We start from the raw sequence: 15,551 nt of genomic DNA, 5'->3' as shown, positions 1-15,551 counted from the left end.
TGCTTTAAATCTGTCATCATGCATGCTTTTTTTCTCTGTAGGTGTTGAACGTAATCCTGAAATAACCTGATATATGTAGCCATTAGTTTCATAGCCAAAGACTATTTTTAATGCAGCCTTGCAGTGTGCATGTGTGTGTTTGCATCATGATGTAAGAATAATGACCGTCACTATGGTGTAATGAGGATAATCTTCGTTCCGCCATCTCTCGAGACCTTATGTAAACAAAGTCATGCCCATGACCCCGGAAGCGGAATGTCATGTGCTATAAAAGGCGAGTTCTCTTTACCTTTCTCGCCTTAGAGAGCTAGTACAGGCAAGAACCAAATTAATATTGCTATTCACCATTCAATTCATCACCCAAAAGTGGTGAAGGTGCGTTATTTTTGCAATGTATAATTGTCATAAGCTATATTGATATTGAGGGTTTCTACATACTAATCATTCAGTATTTCAATACGAACACTCAATTCATGCTAAATGTAATCAATAATTGAGGTTAGTTATTGTATTATTCAGATATTCTAAGGCTAGTTTTTAACATACTAGCCATTCAATATTATGGGTTATTTCTGTTTTTTTTCAGAGTATCCAAAAAATGGGGTGAGTATTTATGCCTTTTGGAGCCCTATTTCACTGTTCGCAGCTGTTGGGGTGTGATAGAGGCCTGCTAAATACTGTACGTTCACGTACTAGACCAGGCCTTTCTTTGCTTTGTGTGGGCTGGATATTCCCTTCACTAATGTGCGCAGTCAGTGGGATTGTATGTGGCCTTACCTAGTGTGAGGGTATCATGGCCTCTCATTGCTACCGATATTGCCAATCAGCAATGGACCCCCGTGATGGCCATAGGGAATGCCCTTCATGCCCGGGGATGACTCATTTAAGAGAGAATGTGGATAATCCCTGCAGTGCGGCTTGTGACCTGCCTAAAGGGGAACGACTTCACCGTACTAATAGACTATGCAGTTCTGTACCTGAGCGTGATAGGCAGAGGGAACACTAATCGGACAAGCATAGTCATAAGTGTTCTAGCAGGCACTCTCGTGATTGCTATGAATCACACAGCTCAAGCCATGAGAAGGTGGTGAAAGTGGCTAAACGCCCAACTCCCGCGGAAGATGTCAACACAGACACTCAACTACAGATCCTGGTTGCTATTCAGAGTTTAGCACAGAGGGTGGATTGAGTTGAAGCTCATTACTCATTTTCACCATCATTACCTCGTGGTCAGGAATGCATTCCTCCACCTGCACAGCAACGTTATCCCATTCAGATTCTGCCAAAGTGGATGGCCAATCAATCAGGAAGGATGATTTTCCAGCAAACACTCTTGTTGCTAGAGTATTTAGTGCAGCAAAAATTCTTTGTTTACAGCTTTCTGTGTCTGACCCAGCTCCTGTCGGAGGTGTCTTGGAAGGCATACCTCAGACTAATTCTCCGTCTTGCATTCCAATGGCAGATGATAATACCTCCATGTTGAGGACAGCATGTAAGAAACCATCTCAGAAGCCTCAATTCAATGCAGGCTGCAGACATTTGGCCAATGCCCGTTACCGGAAAGAAACTGGACTGGGGGATATGCCACCTGTGGAACATGAAATAGCATCATAGTTGACTCTGGGACTAGCTTATGCATCTTCTATCCCTCACTGTCCCAAGAAGGAGTGTGCGAAAACTGACCGTCTGATCTCACAATTCTTTAATACCACGGCACATGCAGCTCATACAGGCAATGATTTGGCAATCCTCTTGGCAGCTTTATGGAAAACAATAAGTGTGGAGGACCAGGATTCTAGGAACCTTGTTGATTCTGCTTTGGCAGCCCACTCACAATTGACATTGCATCAGTGGCAATTCCCTTAAGCTTACTGAGGACACGCCCGATACAGAGACGGTTCAATTATTTTCATCTTCATCCAAAAAAGGACAGAAGAACGGGGCTGTTGGTGACAAAGGCCAGCATGTGGGCCTTACTCCCTTGGAGGGACAAGGACTTTCTCTGCAAGGGAACCCCACTGGGGAATCTTCCCCACAGAAGATGAGTGATAACAACAGATGCATCACTGACAGGCTGGGGAGCCTTTTGGGAAGGCAGGTCAGAAAGGGGCAAATGGGATCCCCCTTGGTCATCAGAACACATAAATGTGCTCGAACTGAGAGCTGTTCATCTTGCTCTCAAAGGTCTGTTACCATTTTTTGCCACAAACATGTGCTAGTGAGAACAGACATTACCTCAACGGTTTACCACATAAATCACCAAGTAGGGACGAAATCAATACACTGTCTCCAGGTAGCAATGGACCTGCTGACATGGACATGGCTACAGCTGTCCACATCCCGGGGGTGACAAACAGAGCAGCCAACATTTTGTCCAGAACAGGGCCTCTCCCAGGAGAGTGGCGGTTGCACGCAGGGGTAATAGCCCAAATTTGGACCCGATACGGGACAGCTTAGGTAGATCTCTTTGCTTCCAGTGAAACGAATTTCCTCTAATTTCCCAGGTCCTCCAGAGAATCAGGAAGGGTCATTGCACAGTTCTACTAGTTGCTCCATGCTGGCCAGGAAGACCATGTTTCCCGGACCTAGTTCAGCTGATGCAGGGTCCTCCATGGCAACTTCCAACATGAGGGCATCTCCTGTCCCAAGTAGACGGGCAGATTTGGCATTCAAATGCTATGGCACTGCGATTGTGGGTATGGCCTCTGCAGAGTCTGTCCCTCAACAGCTAGATGAACAACACACAACGCCAGAGCTCCATCTACTTGGGCTAATTACTTTATAAAGTGCAGATTTTTTTTCACACTGGTGTTTAGGCATGAATGTTGGTCCAATAATCTGCTCTGTGCCACTTGTCCTTAGATTCCTACAAGCTCAACTGGATCAGTGAAAGGCTGCCAGTACAATCAGGGTTTATGCTTCAGCTATTTCAGCATCTCACGGGGAAGTGGATGGCCAGCCATTAGGCCGACATCCCTTGGTAGGTCAGTTTCTGAAGCAAGCTTGTCGGTTATGTCCTAATTGCACTTTACGCGTACCCAATTGGGATTTGCCTTTTGTACTAGACTTTCTCACTAAGCCCCCATAAGAGCCTATGGTGGATCCAGATTTAAAAGCTTTGTCTCTCAAGAAAGCTTTTCTCTTGGCTATATGCTCTGATAAAAGGGTAGGAGAGTTGTGTGCGCTATCTATTAGTGAGGATTGTTTAAGTTGGAGGTCAGGTGGCACAGGGGTGATGCTCTGGCCCAAAGCTGCCTTTTTACCGAAAGTGCTTAATCTTCAATTCAGAAATCGAGTTCCGGAGGTAGTTCCCACTCAACCAGAAGTGTAGCTACTTCATGGGCTGCACTAAAAGGAGTTTCGGTGGGGGATATTTGTGCTGCAGCATCATGGTCTACACCATGTACATTTGCAAAATTTTACAGAGTGGACATAACTGGCCTGTTAGCACTGCAGTTTGGATGTCAGTTGCCCAGCAAGGTTTGAATAGCTCAGAGTCTGTAGTTCCTCGCGACCCTGTTGACATGAGTCATCCTATTAGACCGTAGTGACGGTCAGAGCGAGGTCGAAACAGATCATGAGTTATGAATATAACTTTGGATCTGTGAGATCGAAGGATTACCGTCACTATCCTTGTCGCTCGTGAAATACTAGGGCGTTCAAGGTAAGAGAACAAGCCGGAAGTTTAACTCGCCTTTTATAGTGCATGACGTTTTGCTTCCGGGGTAATGGGCATGACTTTGTTTATATAAGGCCTCGAGAGAAGGCGGAACGAAGGTTATCATCCTATTAGATATTAGGTATATTAGGTCCCGTAGTGATGGTCATCCTTCGGTCTCACAGATCCATAGTTATTTTCATAACTCACGTTTTATGGCTTTCATACACTTTAAGATTACACCTGAAAAACTGCCCATTCCGTTCACTGCATTTTTATATTAATTTGTATGCATTTATCTATTTTTTTTTAGACTTGCTTTAAATAAATGCATTGTACCAACGTTAATACCAGTATAGACTGTAACCTGCAGCTCGGCCTGATACTGTACAGTATGTGAAGATGGTTGAGAGATGGTTTAGATCCTTCACACACTAGAAGAGGATTGTCAGGTCAGGTTATTGTTCCCAGCTGAGTGAGGAGATTCATCAGAGTTCCTGTTTCTGTATTTATTTGTGCACAGTTGATAAATGTATACATAGTATACAATGGATTCCAATAAAAAAACATAAGTGCCTTTTGCTGTATTAACATCAAAAGATGAGAAAACTAAATAAAACAAGGAAGCACCTTTGAAATGAATGAGATGCTCTTAGCAATAACATTTGGTTTACAAGGGTTGTTAACACAAGTTATTATGTATCTTCATAAGTCCAGCAGAGAATACATCTAATACACGCACAATAAAACAATACCGAATTTCCATCATGGTGATTTCACAGCTGTAGCAGCTGAAAGTTTTTAATATTTCTGCCTTTTTTCCCTCTGTATACTGTGGAGATTTTAGATATTGAAATTGCATTGTATATGAAGTTGCTTTTGCACAACATTTGCAGTACCAAGGCTGTATCAACATCAGTGTATTTTAGCAGAGATCAGTTTTACAAGAAAATATAGATATCCAAAGACTTTCTATCTGGCTTACTTCTTTCTATTCTGCTCGTTGAAACTTCATTGATTGGGAACATTTTAATCTACTATCTCAGCCTAATATATGAATACATATGATCAATAGTGTATGGACCAAGTTGCCCTATTTTTGCATATAAGATGCTTTCCATTTAGATCAAATTATTCACATGTATTTAAAATCTAAATTCAAACTCAAAGACTTTTTGATACTGTCTATAACCATATGTAGAGGTGATGCTAGTTTTATTTTGTGACAGTTCTAATGCCACAGCATCTTATTTTATTTTGTTGCTTTAAAACACCCTGTCCTTTTCGAGGTAGGCAATATCTGTGCATTAACGTAACAATGTAATTGTAAAAGACATCTTTTGTCTTTGTTTCATGAATATTTCCATTTCAAATGAGGCAACCTAGGACGCACATGTAATAAGATCACTTTGGCTCCATAAAATGCGTTCCAGAACACAACGAATCATTTGCAGGGCCGAACAGTGCAAAAGTCGAGTTCTTGTGGCTTTCTTTTGCTTGAGCAGTGGTCTCTAGGTAAAAGCAGTCCAGTCTGAGTGGTGCATTGCATTGGGCGTCTCTTAAAGCCTTTCCCACAGGTTTTAGAGCATGAGGACCATTCGCCAATACTCCACATTGGGCAAGGGTCACCACACACCCTTATGGCATTGGGTTTGTGTGTGCCGTCACAGTGTGTAGCTGTTTTCCCATCCGAGTCCAAACACTGTATCTGTCTACTTTGAACCCCATTCCCACAGGTAACCGAGCACTTATTCCAGTCCGCTGGCACCCATTTATAAGATGGCATATGATAGGCTGGCTTCTTTAGCTCCACTCTATTGCTGTCTTCCAGCAAACTGTTCTGTGTAGGGTTCCTTTCGTCCTTCCTTAAGATCTTGCCTTCCTTCTGTCCCACATTCTGGTAGTAGGAGTAGCGCACACGAGGAGGTGTCATTTTACCCACCGACAACAGTTCCACCGTAAGAGACTCTTTGAGAGGTCTAGAGGCCTGCAGTATTTCCACTGATGTCCCGGTTCCACTGTAGCGAAGCAGACTTCCCTTTACGATAATGTCTTTTTCTACCGCTGAAACCACAAAGTTTCCATTCAAGAGATATTTGCCGTGATCGTTCTTTACTGCTAAATAGTTGTCATCGTTAATCAAACCACGGTAACCACGCTGCCTTACATCCACGTTTGCAGCTCCGACCGGTAGAGTCACCACAAAATTATAGCCATTCCTGAAAAATAAGATCACAGAGTTGGACAATATTCAGAATTTTAGATTTGGCTTCGTTGTGATTCATAATTTGTAATTTGAATTGACACCACTCCCGAATTTCAGTTGGAAGTTGAAATGGAATGAAGTTAAAGTGGAATATACAGTAAAAATAAAAATCATAGCATGATGTCAAATGAAGTGTTGTTCCAAAAAGGATTGCATTCTTAAATTACATTTTTAAAATAAAATGTAAAGAATTAAAATCTCTTTTTTGATAATTTTATTTTTCTATTTTTAGGTAATTACACCTTTAGCAGATGTATGAGTTTCTTTGGATTTCAATTCATTTTAAGGTTTCTTTTTTGTAATATTCATTAACTACATGTACTTACTATAGGGTTAAGGTTTGGTTTAGTGTTACTTGTAATTATGTATAATTTACTGTTATTACTATAGTAAGTACATGTAACGTAACTATGCCACCTTAAAATTTAAATTCTTTCAAGTTTTAATTTTGCTTCCTTAAATTCGAATTGCAATTTAAAATCACAATTACTCCACTTAGTTTACAAATTACAAATTGAAATTCTAATAAAAATCAAGAATAGAAGTGGATTTTCAAAAAATTTGTAATTCACTTCTGAATGGCAAACAACCCTGAAGATATTGCTGCAGTTGACTCTAGTCCTTTAGATCTTGTAAAACCATATCCTCGGAGATAAAGCACTTACATGGGTTTTGTGAACATTCCAGAGACTTTCTTGCAGTTGTGGTTGTCTCCACCACACACACCACATTTGTCAAACTTCATGTTGGAGCTCAGTTTGCCATCACAGCCGGCCTTAATGCACTTTCCCTGAACACAGACTGCCGAGGTATCAGGAGAACAAGGGGTTCCATCCACCACCTGTCACACAGATAACATCTTCACATTCTCTGCACTCTTTTTAAGTATGGTAACTTAAAGCCTATAACCTTGGTTTTGCTAGCGCCATAAACTACCAATTGATAGTTTTCACGTGACGTCACACCCTTACAGGAATGCTCACATGGAGGGCAAAACACTGTTTCCTGCACTGACCACCAATTATTTTTAACAAGGTTTGCATTAATTAGTAATGATGTAAGACAGTGATATTTAAAGGCCAAATTCAGTATACATCTTACTGATGATGCATACTCTTTTTACAGGCAAGCAAATTAACTCAGAATATAAACGCAAAGCTCAAAGTTTGATATGAAAAATGTTCCCATAGAAAACCATTATAAACCATTATAAAACGCTTAACCATTTAGTGCATTGCGTTCCAATTCTGGGCTAATTTGCTTGCCTGCATAAAGCACGCATCAACAATAATGTTTGTACTGAATTTGATCACCATTTTAAAGGCACCTTAAGTGTTTTCAAATTAAGTTTTAGAATGTCACGCTGTTTTTAGTGATTGAAATATTGCGATGGGTGAATTATATGGATTGCTAATGGCCAGTACTTGCATTTTAAAATTAAAAGTATATTAATTGCTGGATTCTTTAATGAATAGAAATTTAAAAACGAACAGCATTTATTTGAAATAGAAATGTTTGTTATAAATGTATTTACTGTCACTTTTGATCAACTGAATCCATCCACGCTAAATAAAAGTTAATATTTCCTTTTTTTTTTTTATATTTAAGACACATAGCAAGATTTTGGTCCAAAGAGTTGTCATGTGGGTGTGGCTAGCACAGAAACTCAGTGACTAACAGATTGTAGCATCACTCGTCACTTTGCTGCATTGCAGCTAGTTAGAACACAGTTTTAGTTGTGTAACAATAGCTGTCTAGGTTACTGAAACTGTGAGTTTTTTTGTCTTCCCATCTACGTCACGAGTGATTGTGAGAAGCAGCCCTGCACTGTGTCTTTCCACATGGCCATATCTGAGAGATAAGCTCTCCCCATTACTTTTTAAAAGTATCTTGTTCACTTTGGAATGGGGATGTTGTTCTTTCCATGAGATAAGACCTGCACACTGGCTCCTTTTACTCATGAATATCGAATGTCAAACAACTTTGCAGTATTTAAGCATATATTTTAATTTATTTACCTTCTGTGCAAGGACATAGAAGTATCCGGTGCCGCTGGCTCGGCAGATGAGCTTGCATCTGTCCTTAACAGAGATTCCAGAGTATTTCGGAACCCAGACCACAGACGGGCTCAGTCTGCTAGTGTTCAGACTGATGCCATTGAATGCCTCACACTGCTCCTCGCGAAAGCTCTTTCCTGTCACAAACAGATGGTCTTTGTCAGACACGGATATCGACTTATGCATATTGTTTAACATTAGACTGAAAAATATTTAATTTACCTGAGTCTTTACAGGGCTTTAAGTTGCATGAGCGATACTTCACTCTCAGTCCCTGGCAGTACTTGCCCCCGTTTTCAGGGGTGGGGTTGTTACAGTCCCTTTTGGCGAGCTGCACCCCTCCCCCACAAGTACAGGAGCACAAACCATACGGACCCCACCGACCCCAATGTCCATCTGCCTGCGGAAAGAGTCCACACGTCTCAGAAACAATTACATCCCTGCTGCTTCTTCAAAAAGACTAGCATTTAAATGTTCATTGTCAGCAGAAATATCATATCATGAGCATTTATACCGCACTAAATAAATAAAATAATAAAACAAAACAAACTACTTTTTTACACTCTGAAAAAGGAAGGTTCCAAAAAGTGGTTTCAGCAGTGATGCCAGAGATGAACTTCAGATTTTTTATTTATGAGTGTGAAAAATATTTTAATAATCTAAAGGACTCTTTGCCACTACAAGTAGCTTTTACTTTTTTCAGTAAAAAGTATCTACAAATCCTTAAAAGAAGATCAACAAATATAAATTTATTTGAGAAGCAACACTAGATTTTTTTTTTTTCTTTTTGGAAACTTAAACAAAAAAAGCATTACCCACCATAAATGTAATATAAATTTATATAAATGGCATATACTCTAATTTAATAATTTCAGTTTCAGTTTTCAGTGTTAAAAATCTCAATTTCAGTGTTCAAATATTTGGGGTTAGTAAGATTTTCAGCAGGGACAAGTTAAATTGATCAGTATATATATATATATATATATATATATATATATATATATATATATATATATATATATATATATATATATATATATATATATTGTCTTATTATATTTCTTCACTGTTACTTTTGATCAGTTTAACTCGACCCTTTTAAATTGCAATAATATTTCACATAATCACTGTTTTTACTGTATTTTTGATTAAATAAATGCAGTCTTGATGAGAAAAAAAAAATTCAAAAACATCTTGACTGAAAAGCTTGTGTCAAATAAAACAGCACATTTGTCTGCAGTCCGATATACTGTAGTTAGCACATCGCTCACCTTGTCTTTGGTAGTATTTTGCTTGTCAGTACAGATCCCTCTATAGCACAACTTGTTGCTGCCACAGGTAGTACCGTCAGCCCAGGGAAAGTGGCGAGTCTGACAAACCAGCTGTCCTTTAGCTTTCCCCGTGCACCACAGTTTGGAGCAGGCCTGCATGTATGGACAGGGCTTGGATCCTGAGCCGAAAGCCAGTTCACATTGATGGCTGAGAGAGTAGCTGATGCCCGGAGGGTCATCTGGAAGAGCCAAAAGCTTTTGGGGCTGATCCAGCAGACAGTCACCTGGTGAGCAAAAGGTACTTAATGCAGATTTTACATTTAGTATATTGGTGATTTGTATAGCTGAGCATATCCTCAATGTATTTATTCGACGTGGCTGAGACACACGTCAAAGATGATTGCAGCAGAGCAGTCAAACTAACCGTGGCCAGCGTCCAGGAAGTTTGTGATGATGGCAGCGCTGCAGACAGACCAGGGTCTGGTGTGGTCAATCTGGATCAGTGTGGGAGACATCATATGGTTGTCCTTCAGCTTTCCAAATACCTCCTCACAAGCCTTCACATTGTCATGTGGCATACTGAACACATGCCCTGGACAAGATCCGAAGAAATAGTCAAGCCGTCTAAGTCTGTTTTCATTTTCATAGCAGAAAAAGCAATTAATAGTTACAGTTAAGAGTTTTTGTCCATTGATAAAAATATCCTTTAAATGTATTCAACATCTGTCTACTGTCTGTCTGTCTGTCTATCTATTTGTCCCTTCCGTCCATCCATCATTCTATGGTTTCATCCATCCATCTATGTATTTATCTGTTTGTAAGGTGTACGATAACTAACAGATTAATATATGCACATAGAGTTTCATAGGTCTGTCTCTAAACCATATAAGGATGGCACTGATGCACCAGCCCCAGTTAATATGGTTCTTCAGCATCTGCTAATGTTTTCCCATCTGTCTTTTATTAAACCTTTGTTTTCACATGGATCAAGAGATGTGGAAAACTCCTGAATGCAGTTGTCACTGTTATTCTTAATTAATAATAAAGCAGGGCAGGACTTTTTTTCTGGAAAAGAGCTGGCACAACATTCATGTTTAAAGATCAAGGAATCAGAGCTAGAATTTCAGGAGTGAGAAGCCTCATCAAAATCCCACCGACCTAAAGGATTCAACTTAATTACAACACAGACAGGGACTTTCAGTTCACCTGTTTTGCTCACAAAAGACTGACTCTGACGCCAAACAAAGCTCTCACCTAATTCATGTGCGGTTGTGAAGGCTGAGGGAAGACCATCATCTTCAATAACTGAGCAGCTCCTCTTAGGATCACACATGGTTCCTACATCAGCCATACCCAGAGTGTCACATGTGGTAGCCCCACACAGGTCCTGTGAAGAAAATGATTATAGTGTGAAATCAGTGATGAAAAACTATGTAACATAACAAGCATCAAGTATTTCAGGAGCAGTATGAAGATGATAGCCAGGGTTTCAGTTGTCATCACTTCATTCATCTCTGTAATCCAGGCTTCCTCACTGAGCTTTTCCCAGTGATTACTTCTGATCCAAAGTGTGTGTGTGAACAGTCTATTTCTGATTTTTTCAGGTCAAAATACAAACGTATTTTGTATTGACATTATGAAAAGCATAGGGAAACAGTGAGGGTGGCCAAGAATGCTTGTAAACAGCTATAGTTACAAGGACAGATGGAACAATGTGAGAACATCATAGTGCAGGAGACTTAAGGGAAAAATTTCGGGAAGGGTGAATACATTTCAATATTGTCTTGACATAAATGTTTCAACTTTCTCATGCTGTCAGACATGAGTAGGGCAGTTTAAAGGAGATGGTCATATGATGGTCATATGTTTGTTTTTAGTTTAATCATAAAAACATGTTACCTAATACTAATAATAATACTTTGCATTGCTGTATTCTCATGTATTATAAAGGCACAGAGTTAATTTGGTTAAAATAACAGGTGCCGCGCAGGTACTTTGGCATAATAGTTAGAAGTGTAATGACAGCTGACTTGGATCACTTCTCTGCTGGAGTCACTATTAAACTTATGACATCTGCTTTCAGCTTTCTGGTGATGTAATGGTGCTCTTAAGTTTATATTGGAATCAAATGGTAGAGAATTACTATTTAGTTTAGGGGCATTTCCAACAAGCTTTGACATATTTCCAGAAATGTTTTACTACTTTCTATCCAGATGGCATGTCATGTTCATATAGAAAGTGTTTCAACTGTGGCAAAACTGCTGAAAGATGTAATGTTAGAGATGATTAAGAGGTGAAATGTTTCTTTTAATGTTTTTATTTAATCATATACATGACAAATGTTGAATGGTGTAAATGAAGAACTGAAATCAAATTCAAATTCTCAATTCTCAGGAGGGTCTCAGGGGGTCTCAGATGTCTTATGACGTTCTTGTCAGGTGACAACAAAATAGATTCCTGGTTACACCACACAGACTTCAATTTATCAGACGATTAAAAAAATACAGAAAATTGATTGATTGATTGATTAATTTTGTTTTGCAATCTACAGTCACAGCATCAAGACATTTTTTCACACATTACCCACAAAAAATAAAACATTAATTCAGAAAAAAGTTAATCATAGAGATACATTGATTTGAATTGAATTACAATTATTTATGTCTTTTAAATAACCTACTATTTGCAGACAAAAACAGACATTGACTAATATGAGAACATCATTTCTTACCTGCTTTGTAAACAAAATCGCTGTGTCCCAGTACTCTGGGTGTTTGTCGTTGATCTTGTTCAGCTTCTTCTGCCAGGTGCAGAAACTGCGCAGCGTTAGTGCCGCGTTACTGGATACTTTGGGTCCTTTTTCTGCCTCGTTAATCACCATAAGCTTTACAACCACTATACTGATGGCGTTCAAGATACTGGGGTGTTTGTACAGCTTTGCAGTGACAGACATGAGAGTCAAAAGGTAATGCTTCAGGTCGTCGCCGTGGAATTTTGCCATAGACTCATCAGCGACAACCAGGACCTCTACGTACCTCGGTATAGAGGCGAATCTTTTCGTTCTGCTCATGCCTTTCAACAAAGTTTCGGTGTGTCCCTTCACAGGTTTGTACTTTTCTATGGAGTCCAAAACGCCCTGGTTTAAACTGGATGTAACTCCGCACCTAGATGTTGAGGTCGATGCGTGAAGATGTCTTCTGCGGATGATGTGCGTTTTTTCAGCATCATCTGGGATCAGTCCTGGTGCTGTGTTGGTCGACCTGCGCTCTATGAAGTACTCCATCCCGTTATAAGAGAACGCTCCTCGGATGCTTCCACAGAGACTGAGAGCCGCATATGAATTCCTGTCTGCATTAATATCACCGGAATAAAAGCATCTTCTAAAATCATCTCCCAAAAAAGCACTTGAAGAGGATGTGTTATATTGAAATGTGCCATCAGCAGCCAGAAAACTCGAGTCAGGCAGAAGATTAAGATACAATTCCTGATTGAAAGCGTTTATTCTGTAAACAACAAGTTCTTTGTTCAGTTTGTCATGACTTGGGTCATTTACACGGTCAAGTCGAACAGGTTCACAAAAATCAGTTTCCATACAGAGGTATATTTTCGTTAAGAACAGCATGTGCAAGAGACAAAACAAAACAACGGTGTAAACAGACATCGTTGTTGGTAATTATTATATATCCTTCAAAGTGTAATTCACGCCGTGATGCTGTTGATCACGGTTCTGTACGTCCGTCCTGAGATCTACTAAGCATTGCCACAATCGCCATCTCTCGTGAAACCAGCTCTCTCTCTCTTTCTCTCTCTTATTCTTTTACGTCATATGTAAACATTGCAGATTGTAAGAGTTTTGGGGAAGTTCAGATGAGAGATCATGATTCATGTTGAACACCGCAGAAACTTCTGGCTCTAAATACGAGCATCAGGCACCAGCAGCGCTTCAGAGGTTACCTCCCACTCCAAACGAATGCTTGTCATTTGTGGAGTTGGAGAATACTTGGCAAACGACTTTGGGGGGAAATGGTAAGGGGGCATGTTTTTAAAATACGTATTTTTTAAAAATATATATATTATTAAATCCTAATAAAAATGTAAATAAATTACATAATAATAATAATAATAATAATAATAATAATAATAATAATAATAAAATTATAACAATTTCATAAAATGTCATAAAATTAATGTGCACGTTTTGTTAAGCACAATCAATTCCAATACTATATTTACGTTATTAATAAGAGGAGGTAAAGGCATCATAAGACATAATACTAATAATTCTGATTATTTTATTTCATTAGATAATAGAACGTCCATTCAAAGTAATCTGGGCTTTGATAAATCTTCTCAAAATGTTAGTTCAGAAACATTTATGGGCCGTTTTTCTGCAACATTTTAGTTGGAGATGGTTCAGAGAATTTTCCAAAGTATAAATTTTTTTTAACTAAACTAAGAAAAACTGAACGTTTTGAACTTTCGAAAGTAGGCCATTATTTAAAGTCACCACTTATGAGTCACCACATAAATGTATTCATAAACATCACACAGAGATTATTTTAAATATATACTCTTAGTAACTGCATTAAATATCTATTTTAATATAAAACTATTGCCAACTTAAAGTTGAACGAAAATCTTTTCCCCTCTGTCGCCATCTATGGTTGTGATATAAAATTGCATATCACCTGCAGTTATTTTACATAAGGTGTGCTCTGTTTTTTTTTTTTAGAATCTACTTTAAGTTTTTATACAGCATGGCACGTTCTCTATCTGAAAAAAAGTAGGCTTTTTGTGGAATTTTGTTAATTTGTTAATTTAATTTGTTATTACAACATAATTTTTTTTTACAGTCATTTATTTACATTTACATTTGTGCATTGCCTTTACCCAAAGCAATCTTAAAAAGAGGAACAAAGCAGTTCATCGCAGAGCCAACAATTATTGTAGTACACAATGCCAGATTTACTAGATTGTGCTTGCGGAAGTGTCTTTAGCTGCTTCTTGGAGGATGTGATGGTTTCAGTAGTTTGGGTGGAGTTTGGCAGTTTAGATATAATATTGCATAATGGTAAACTAAGTTTGAATAAATTTGGCTATATTTTTGAACAGGCCAAGTTCTGGCAATTATTATTGTCATTTAACTGTAAGAATTAATCAAAATGAATGTCATCAATACACCTCCAAAAATGATGATATGTAAATAAAAAAATGTGCACCTGAGCATGTACAGGATTTCCTTTTTTTTTAACCATCATGCATTCCCTTGAGTGGTGCTTTGTTATTAAAAACCATATAAATCAGGTCCATCATTGCACTATTTTTATATTTATAACTTCAAGCTCTGCAGTCTTGTGTACTGCTGCTGCTGGATGCTGTAGAAAGTCCTTCACATTATTTCCCCCAACCCCCCTCTTATCAGCTGAGCTCCACACATGTGGTCATGACAGGGCCTTGCACTCTCACTGGAAGCAGCACAAATAGTAGATGACTGTCAATGATGACACCTACTGTGAACTGTTGCAAGAACTACCAGATGATCCACATCAGGGAACACTGCATCTTATTTGCCCTTGCCCACAGTGGAACAAGTCAGATATACATACCAGCTTGTGTGGTCATTGGAATAGCTCAGCTGGTTTGCTGTTTTTATAATGCACATCAGGACCTTTCCTCATGTTTGTGTCCTTCATTGCTGACCTAAATGTCATATTCTGTATAACATTGCTGCTGAGGTTATAAGAGAATAGAAGTTCTCTATGTGCTATAAACCAACTGATATCTTGTCTTTGTATAGGCCTATATTATTTTCACTCTCAGTCGATGTATCAATACTGGTTGTTATTATACTGGCTTACAATTATGCAGTTTATCTTACAGTATAAATATAAAGATTTAAATATATTTTACGTAATAAATTTATATTTACTAATGGTCTTTCGACTTATTTCTACCTCCTCTAAATCATCGTCACCCTCTAGTGTCTGAATCTGATAATATCCATAAACTGCTGAATCAGAACGAAAACATGAATGAAACGAACGAGCTGTTGTGTGAACATTCATATGCAATGTCTTACTGCCTCCTTGCGGACAACTACTGACAAACATAGTTTTTTATTTTTAAAGCGCTGTATAATAGTAAACAGCATTGTAGCAGATGCTTTTATCCAGTTTGAATAAAACCCACTAGGTTATATAGTCCCTCTTGAACAAGGCACTTTCCAAACAAAGCACAATGCTGGTAGTTAATTGAACGTAATAAGTTATTTTACTAAGTACCTAGGCTATATTACATAA

General features: G+C 38.7%; 1 protein-coding gene across 1 annotated transcript; it reads right to left on the bottom strand.

Moving 5' to 3' along the window:
- Nucleotides 1-4,158: 4,158 nt before the first annotated feature.
- Nucleotides 4,159-13,159, bottom strand: LOC128029310 (A disintegrin and metalloproteinase with thrombospondin motifs 15). Its single transcript, XM_052617019.1, has 8 exons — nt 11,984-13,159; nt 10,507-10,639; nt 9,677-9,844; nt 9,253-9,536; nt 8,204-8,381; nt 7,943-8,118; nt 6,590-6,765; nt 4,159-5,877 (listed from the first exon to the last, which is right to left on the bottom strand). The coding sequence occupies exons 1-8, from the start codon at nt 12,911-12,913 to the stop codon at nt 5,103-5,105; spliced, it is 2,820 nt and encodes a 939-aa protein (XP_052472979.1). The 5' UTR covers nt 12,914-13,159; the 3' UTR covers nt 4,159-5,102.
- Between the last annotated feature and the right edge of the window lie 2,392 nt (nt 13,160-15,551).

Source organism: Carassius gibelio, chromosome A15, assembly GCF_023724105.1.
Source record: "Carassius gibelio isolate Cgi1373 ecotype wild population from Czech Republic chromosome A15, carGib1.2-hapl.c, whole genome shotgun sequence".
NCBI lineage: Eukaryota > Metazoa > Chordata > Actinopteri > Cypriniformes > Cyprinidae > Carassius > Carassius gibelio.
Note: the sequence above shows the minus strand (reverse complement) of the source record. Positions and strands in the feature narration are given on the sequence as shown.

Bases quoted from the DNA above. Each gene is read 5' to 3' on its own strand.
- LOC128029310 (XM_052617019.1), bottom strand. From the start codon at position 12,913: ATGTCTGTTTACACCGTTGTTTTGTTTTGTCTCTTGCACATGCTGTTC. The intron at 8,119-8,203 runs GTAAATTAAATA...TGTTTGTGACAG, and splicing joins AAAGCCCTGTAAAGACTCAG to GAAAGAGCTTTCGCGAGGAG. The intron at 6,766-7,942 runs GTAAATAAATTA...TCTGTGTGACAG, and splicing joins TCTATGTCCTTGCACAGAAG to GTGGTGGATGGAACCCCTTG.